This window comes from Callorhinus ursinus, unplaced genomic scaffold (genome assembly GCF_003265705.2).
Source record: "Callorhinus ursinus isolate GAN/ISIS: 27379988/994484 unplaced genomic scaffold, GSC_fseal_2.0 scaffold35, whole genome shotgun sequence".
Lineage (NCBI taxonomy): Eukaryota > Metazoa > Chordata > Mammalia > Carnivora > Otariidae > Callorhinus > Callorhinus ursinus.
Genome location: NW_027397097.1, coordinates 852,986 through 862,369, shown reverse-complemented (window position 1 = coordinate 862,369; position 9,384 = coordinate 852,986). Strand labels below are relative to the sequence as shown.

The 9,384-nt window shown below is 35.5% G+C and overlaps 1 protein-coding gene across 1 annotated transcript; it reads right to left on the bottom strand.

The window, feature by feature from the left end:
- Nucleotides 1-2,084: 2,084 nt before the first annotated feature.
- On the bottom strand, nucleotides 2,085-3,043 carry LOC112806314 (olfactory receptor 51A4). The gene is given in 2 exon segments (XM_025848607.2): nucleotides 2,085-2,314; nucleotides 2,317-3,043. Coding segments are annotated over 2 exon segments (912 nt in total). The 5' UTR covers nucleotides 2,999-3,043.
- Nucleotides 3,044-9,384: the final 6,341 nt, after the last annotated feature.

Below are 9,384 nucleotides of genomic sequence, written 5' to 3'. Positions count from 1 at the left end.
CTTATTTTATTAAGGAGGTCAGAAACAACCTGAAACATAAATTGTGCTGAGTGTGACATGCCCGTACAATAAACCATGAGAATTTAATAGCCTTCAAATCCATTTTATTATCCCTCTTCTTATTAACAGACACTGTCAAAGCCTTCTTTGTGCTGCCTGTTTCCACACTGGGAAAATATGTGCTTCCATTTCTTACAATTAATAAAGTATGTCAACATGGGCTTTGTTGTGCTATAGCACTCAGTGCCCATGGCTACATCTGTGAGGTTATGGAAAATTATGCATCTCAGACACAGAAGCACTTAGCTCCCAGATCTGATGACAGAATTGTGGAAAGAGAGGCAATGCTGAATGTGAAAACTAAAATGTAGCCAAATAGTAGTATCCTGGGTTATAAAGGATAAGGTGTGACTCCCAGCTTTTGATTTCCTGTGTGTGTGGAATTCAGTAAAATAATCTCTCAGAACCTCAGTCTCTTCAATGGAAAAATAGGAAGAATGATTTATAAAATTGGGTATTGTGAGAATCAAAATAGAATGTGTGCCTGAAAATGCCTAGAAGTATATTTTGCATATATTAACATTTCAAATACAATGCTTATATCTGAAAGTTTTTCATTAATTGTGAGATACTATCCCTTTAAAGGCTGATTATTATTCCTAAGCATTTATCACTGCTGGAAATTGTCTACTTACCTGAGGATAAAAGTGCAGGAGATTAGAACTGGTGTGGGTGGTAGAGAGGACTTGGGTTAATGAGTGGGGATAAGAAGATGTAAGAAACTTTTTCTATGATCCACAAGGTTTTTAATGACATTAGGAGGAGAATTTGAAGTATTAGTCATCCATCAAACCCAAAACAAAAAATTCCTCCCTAATCCCATATTATTTTTTCCTACTTTCAAAATCTGTGAGCAACTGTGCTATGCCTACTTTTGAAACAAACAACTTAAGAAAGTTATATCCCATCTAAATGGAGTATTTTTGAACTGTTCAACAAAAAATACCCTTTATAAAACATGACCTCATTTCCACGTTCATTTGTTAACAGTTATTTATTGGAGATCTATTCTGTGCTAGAATTATCATAGATAATAGGCACAGAGATATAAAAAAAAAGATATGGTCTTTCCTCCCATTAATAGCACACTCTATTTAGAAAGTAGAAATAAAAAACCGATAAGCTGTATCTGTAATTGCAAATAATAATAGGTATCATGAAGAATAAAGAATAAACAAGTAATAAAAAGATTTTTTAAAAGGAGGATCATACTTTGAACTGAGAGCTCAGGTAATCTATTATGCAATTATGTCAAAACTTTAAAAAGGTGAATAATAAAGTTAAATGAAATTGAGGACAAGAGCATCTTAAGAATAAGGGTCAGATGTGAAAACCTGAAAGAAACAGAAATATTTGTAAATTCAACAAATTTTTAGAAGGCCACTGTAGCTGTAGTTTATCTGATAATATTGGAGAGATAGAGAGGGCCACGGGCATGTGTAGATTTTTAGTATGTGTTTATAGTTTTAATTCTAATCCCAAAGAAGTTAGAGTACAGAATTAAAAGAGACAGTGTATCATTCAGTCTTTCTTTTAAAAAGAAAATCAGTTAGAAAGCAGCAAAAGTAGACATTTGGAAACTATGGAGGTTATTGAAATGATTTACTAAAGAAATGCTGGTGACACACTAGGAGTATTAAAAAGGAGATAATGAGGAGCTGAATTATGATGTAATTTGGGTCTAGAGTCAAAAGAATTTAGTGTAGGTAGATTGAATATGGGATTAAGAAATACATTTTTGGTAGAAAGATAAACTACCATATCACTATCTTGATTGGAATTTATTGCTTTTTTCAGAGATGACATCATGAGACATCTATTTTCATTTTTTTAAAATTGGGATGGAAACCTCAGAAAACATACTTCCTATTTCTTGTTTTATGTCCTTATTCAGTATCCAGTTTGAATAAAATAAATCTGATGATAATAACAAGAAAAAAGTATCGATGATTTTTTGTGGCAAATACTAGGTTTTCTCAACTCATCTTTAAACTCTTATCCAAGACATTCCCAAGATAGGTTTTCTACAATATATGACTATTCTGCTTCTGACATAATTTTGCTAGAACTCTCACTCTAATTTGCCTGGTTTTCACACAGTACACAATGGGATTCGTCATTGGAGGCACAAGTAAAAGAACATTTGCCATGAGAACATTGAAGAGAGGTGAAACATGTCTGACAAAGTGATGGACAGTGGCAAGGTTGATGATGGGCAGATAGAAGATGATCACTGCGCAGATGTGTGAAACACGGTATTGAGGGCCTTGAGCTGCTCCTTTTGGGGTGCAATTCCCAGCACAGTCTTGAGGATCAGAATGTAAGACACAGCAATGAGCATAAAGTCTACCATAAGGCAGAGCACTCTGGAGCACTCTGCTCCAAAAAAGCCATAGATGACATCAATTCAGTTGTCGGAGCAGGCCAACTTCATGACATCCTGGTGGAGACAGTAGGAATGGGATAATTGACTTTTACTGCAATATTTCAAACTTCTCAGAGTGAAGGGGAAGGGCAGCACCAGGAGGACACTCTTAAGGAATAATACTATTCCTATTTTGGCAACCCTGACAGGATTCAGAATGGAGCTGTATTTCAGGGGGGTGTGGATGGCTAGGAAATTGTCAAATGACATGATCAGGAGCACTGAGGATTCTACTGCTGTGAATCCATGGATGAAGAATTCCTGGGCAAAGCAGGCACTGGCAGAAATTTCAGGGGCATCGAATAAGAAGATCCTCCCCACGGTGGGTAGAGAAGAGAAGGACAAGCCCATGTCAGACACGGCCAACATGGAAAGGAAGTAGTACGTGGGCTCATGCAAGGAGGGCTCTGTCTTGATGAAAAAAAGGATGGTGCAGTTTCCCAGAATAGCAAAAAGATACATGCTGCAGATGGGGATAGAGATCCAGATGTGTGCATATTCCAGCCCTGGCATCCCAACCAAGAAGAAGGTGGTGATTTCAACATTCGATTTATTAGTAATAGACTTGATCCATTTAGAGGGCTCCACACAATGAAACAGAGATTCTTGAATTAGTAAATATGGATATCTGGAAATATGATAGAAAGAAATGCAGTTGTTGAAATTTTGGCTCTTTTTAGCTCTTTTTCAGCAGAGCAAAATAGTTATGTGACTATCATTTAGTGAGCAGTGGATGTCAATCTAGACTGATATCTAGCTATATAATGAAGAAAATTCCTTTTGACCATGTTTTTCCTATAGAGAAACTAAAAACTATATTTTACATTCAGATATTAATCTAATTTCATTTTCCCTGTGAAATATCAGTAAACTCCAATCAATTAATGTGGAATTCTCTATTCTTCCTTGCTTTCACATCCTAAATAGGATGTTGGGTAGAATACATGACTTCTAGAATGACACTATGAAGGCAAAGGAATCTCACAACTCAATTTCTTCCTACCTCTCAGAACTCCCACAAAAGTATGATTTCACAAACTACTCTTAGTTCTATTCCCTGCCAACTGAAATTTGTTGGTTATTTAAATATCCTCTAAAAAAATTCCCACTGTTTTCAAATCATGTATATATTTGTAAGGGCAATCACTGCAGAAATTACTGACAGATAATGTCTCATGTTCTCCTGGCCTGGAATTTGTGACCACTTGTGTAGTGTTGACAAGAGACAATAATAATGAAGTCAGTATCACAATTTAGAAGAATCTGAATTCTGTTGAAGATTGATCCCCTAAAAGGTAAATAGTCCATTTATACATCTCTGAAAGGAAAAATTTTCCTAGAGATGTGGCCTTTGGAGGCTTCTTCCTGCTCTATATGAAGTTGTATGCAGTTGATTGCCAAAAAAGAGAATGAAAGCAAAAGAGATGAAGATATTTGAGCAGTCACCAGAGAGTGGACATTTTGGAGAGTACTTCTGAGAGTAGCTGAAGGATCCTAGAAATCAATGACTAGTCTGTCACCATAGGTGCCTCCTTATATACAAAGTCTTGTCTCAATATCCCAAGGGGCATTGAATCCTGGGGAGATTGCAGCCAGGATGAATCTGTTCTGAGAATAAGAATAAACATGTGCAGATGCAGTAAATCCACAGAGATGGTTAATACCAAAGAAATGAAATAAGTATCTAGACTGTGAATTAGGGACCATTTTGGTTGGAGAGATGTCCTTAATAACCAGGGGTGGTAAAGGCACAGTAAATCCTGTGCAAAGTCTCTAACACTTCCGTTGGGTATTTGGCTCAGATATTACTCCTCTGCTCTGAACAGAGTCAAAACAGAAATGCTGTGAGTTGAATCTGCATTCAAGGAAATGATGTAGGACAAACATCCTATGATATACATTTTTAGCCTAGGCTTAACTCCTGAAGCCTGGATTCATCCTTCCACATATTTACTCCTGGACATCACTAACTAAATATCCCTTAACATCAACTTCATTTAATAGAATGAATATAAATATCCATTAAAATCAACTTCCAATAGACTTCATTTTCTCCTTTTCCAATTCTGACATCTTCTTAGGACCCATTTCCGTAATAAGCCTTTATGCTTAATATTTTATAAACTCCAAATTTGATCCCTTTAATCTCTTCAGGCTCACATCTTGTTCATAGTAATAGTCAGCATTTATTGAGAATTTAATTTGCTCCACTTACTGACTTTCATTCATTATTGGATGGTGATTTTGAGTCCTTGAATCTTTTGAATAGTGACAAGTACACTTATTTTCTTAATTTTACTGATGAAGAAAATATTTTTCAAGGAGGTCAAGTTGTCTCTTCACGATCATGTAAGGGTTGTACAGTAGAGGTAAGGTAGGAACTCAGGTCTGTCGGATGCCCGATAACTGAACGTATTTCATGCAAAGAGGATGGTCAATCAGTATTTATGGAGTTACAGATTGAATGGATGATAGAATCTTACAGTTTTTTCTTCATTCTAAACTGCCTATTAGTTAATTCTAGGGTATTTTATGGAACATGTAATCTCACATTTGTTGACCTTTGTAACAAAGAAAATACTTTTTAGGGATTCCAGAAAAATGCTCTTGAAGTAATATATATATATATATCTATATATATATAAATCAACTCAATATTAGCTCCCATCCAAGACTATATATTAATGGAGATAGTCTTGGATGGGAGCTAATATTGAGTTGATTTAAGAGAGAGAGTGTAACAGAGTATTACCATAATCCTCTGTAATAATCTCTCTTTAACTTTATGATAGTTACTTTATTTTACACATGTCCTATTGTTTTCATCCTCCTTGGAAATAAGTTCCCTTGGCGATGTTGTCAGAATGCTCTACCTTCAACTCTTGCTTTATCTCTGCACTTTCCGATTCCTTCTCATTAAGGAGAAGGCAGAATGTATCTGGGTTTTTTATTATCATTGTGTGTGTGTGTGTGTGTGTGTCACAATTGGGAGGGTGGTGTTATGTGTTTATTGGCTTATTGCCCAACTTTAGAGACTGATTCCATTTGTTCTATGACAATGTTAATAAGCTACCACAGGGCAGTTATCATATCTATTATTGTTATTTTGGTATGCCCAGTCTCTAGCACATTGAATGGCATGTGGTAGGTTAGTAAATGTTTGTGGAATAAATGAATGAATGAATTGAATTGTAAAAAAATGGCATCTTAAATCATATACTTTTTTTTTTAAGATTTTATTTATTTATTTGACAGAGAGAGACAACATAAGCAGAGGGAGTGGGAGAGGGAGAAGCAGGCTTCCTGCAGAGCAGGGAGCCAGATGCAGGTCTCAATCCTAGGACACTGGGATCATGACCTGAGCTGAAGGCAGACACTTAACTACTAAGCCACCCAGGCGCCCCAATCGTATTCTGTTTTTAACTTTATTATCTTTAGTATCTTTCCCATTTGGCTATGCTTGCTGTGGAGTAAAAGGACAGATTTTGGTAAATGTAACATCTATTCATGTGAATTTTTACTGTGTAAGCTGACATTGTTTATATTTTTGCATGTGTCATTTATATAATATTATTTTGAAAGTTTTATTTGCATATAGATAATATTTCAAATATGGAGTATTGACACAATGGGGTGAATTATGTGTATATATCATAATTATTAACATTTGATCATATAGATTTGAAGTATTTTTATTTTTTTAAAGATTTTATTTTATTTATTTGTCAGAGAGAGAGACAGAGCACAAGCAGAGGGAGCTGCAAGCAGAGGGAGAAGCAGGCACCCTGCTGAGCAAGGAGGCCACTGTGGGACTTGACCCCAGGACCATGGGATCAGGACCTGAACTGAAGGCAGACGCTTAACAGACTGAGCCACCCAGTCGTCCCTGAAGCATTTTTCTTATAATAAATAAAAGGCATTACAGGTTAGTTGAAGTTCCTCTTGGCCTTATATACCAAGTGTTAATAAAAATATGCATATCAAAGAGATGGACTGCAGGTTAAGCAATCCCTCAATGGAAACATATAGGTAAAGTTCAATTATTAGGAAAGAATATTTGAAAACAAAGATACAACTTCAGTTATATTCAGGAAGAGGGCTTTCATGGATCTTGTGTAGGTGCTATCAGTTAAGGTAACATATACCTGACTGCCTGTCTCTATTCTGAAGCATAACATTCCAAAGATGACTTTATTTTTCCATAATGATTCACAGTTATTACTAAATACATTTGCCATGACTAATTTTGCGATTGGCCTTAAACTCATCTCCTTGGTTATAGTGTCTGTTCTCTTTAGGATATTAAGAAAGCTATATTTAATCCTTTAAGTGGAGCTGATAGTGAAAGTTCTCTGTTAGATGAGCTGTAAGAAGTGTCCCCACTGCCTGTTTATTCAGCTTGTGACCACTTACCATACCATGTGGGTTAGCTTCATTGAGAACGCTGACAAAATAGAAAAGAGAGGTGAAGACACTGAGAGTTGGTGGTACAAATGACCTTTCCTGTACTGAAGTATGCAGTAGCTCCCCAGAGTCCTACAGATTTCACTCCATATCCGTAGGCCATTATAATATCTTATCTAAGAATGTTTTAAGATAATATTATTTGGTTTGTCGTCACTTGTAATGGAGTGTGTATCTCACTAAAGTAAGCTTTTTGATTTTCAGAGTTGAGTGTGGGGTAATGGTATTAGTATTAGAATTAGGTTTAAATTCAGTAGGGAACTTTTAGTGAGATCCCATAGATCTGATGAGATCCTATATACACATGAGATTACTCCATTTTTTACAGTTAAATTCTAAAAAAATGTGTTCATCAAGATAAGTGTACTCTTAATACCCTTTATCTATTTCACTCCCCCCTTCATCCCCCTACCCACATCCCTCTGGTAATGACCAGTTTGTTCTGTGTGTTTAAGAGTCTGGGTTTTTTGTTTTTGTTTTTTTTTTTTAGTTTGTTGTTCTGTTTTTGTTTTTGTTTTCTCTCTCTTTTTTAATATTTGTTCATTTGTTTTGTTTTGTAAATTCCACTTATGAGTGGAATCATATGGTATTTGTCTTTCTCTGACTGATTTATTTCACTTAGCATGATACCTTGTTGCAAATGTATGTGCACACTACATCTTGCTTATCATTCATCTTTTGATGGACACTTGGGTTGCTTCCCTACCTTGGCTATTGTAAATGATGCTGCAATAAACATAGGGTTACATATATCTTTTCACATTGGCATTTTTGTTTACTTTGGGTAAATATCCAGCAGTGGAATTACTGGGTCATGTGGTAATTATATTTTTAATTTTTTGAGGAACCTTTCTACTGTTTTCCACAGTGGCTGCATCAATTTGCATTCCCACTAACAGTGCCTGAGGGTTCCTTTTTCTCTGCATCCTCATCAACACTTGTCATTACTTGTCTTTTCGATTTTAGCTCTTCTGGTGGATGTAAGGTGATGTCTGACGGTGGTTTTGATCTGCATTTCCCTGATGATTAGTAGTGTTGAACATCTTTTTCACATGTCTCTTGACCATTTGTATGCCTTCTTTGGAAAAATGTCTCTTCAGGTCTTCTGGCCATTTTTAATTGGGTTGTTTTTTAGGTGTTGTATTGTATAAGTTCTTTATAGATTTTGTCTATTAAACCCTTATAATATATATCATTTGCAAATATCTTCTATTCAGCATATTTCCTTTTTATTTTATTGATATTTTCTTTCACTGCACAAACTCTTTTTATTTTGGACTGGGATCTAATAGTTTAATTTTGTTTTTGTTTCCCTTGCTAGAAGACGTATCTAGAAAAATGTTTCTATAGCTGATATCAAAGAAGTAACAGCTTATGTTTTCTTCTAGGAATTTTTTGGTTTCACACCTCACATTTAGGTCCTTAATGCATTTTGAGTTTATTTTTATGTCTGGTATAAGAAAGTGACCCAATTTCATTCTTTGGCACGTCACTGTTTGGTTTTCCCAGCATCCATTTATTGAAGAGACTATCTTTTTCTCATTGTACATTATTGCCTCTGTTATGGTGTTAATTGACCATATAAGCATGGGTTTATTTCTGGGATCTTTATTCCATTCCATTAACCTATGTGTCTGTTTTTGTGTGCCAGTCCATACTGTTTTGATAACTACAGCTCTGTAGTGTATCTTGAAATCTAGCATTTTGATACCCAGATTACTCCATTTTTAAAATGATTTCCAAGTGCTATTTCCTTTGCTTTTATTCTCTTTTCTGCCTCAGTTAATTAATTTGTAGAATAAGTGAGCTCTACATTAGTTGGGCTCCCTAGACATAGTTTAATTGATTCTTTGGCTTTACTATCATACATTTTATTCATATCTTCAAAGCTGATTAAAATCATGGAATATTTTTATATACTTACAAAGTTTATTAAAAATAGATTGCATGTATATACCACATCTTTTTCCATTCATCTGTCGATGGACATCTGGGCTCTTTCCATAGCATGGCTATTGTGGACATTGCTGCTATAAACACTGGGGTCCATATGCCCCTTCGAATCACTATATTTGTATCCTTTGGATAAATACCTAGTAGTGCAATTGCTGGCTCATAGAGTAGCTCTGTTTTCAACTTTTTGAGGAACCTCCATACTATTTTCCAAAGTAGCTGTACCAGTTTGCATTCCCACCAACAGTGTAAGAAGATTCCCCTTCCTCCACATCTTCACCAACATTTGTTGTTTCCTGAGTTGTTAATTTTAGCCATTCTGACTTGTGTGAGGTGGTATCTCATGTGGTTTTGATTTGTATTTCCATGGACTATTACTCAGCCATCAAAAAGAGTGAAATCTTGCCATTTGCAATGATGTGCATGGAACTAGAACCTCTAGAGCAAGCATGCATATCCTTCATAAATGCTTAGAACCATTT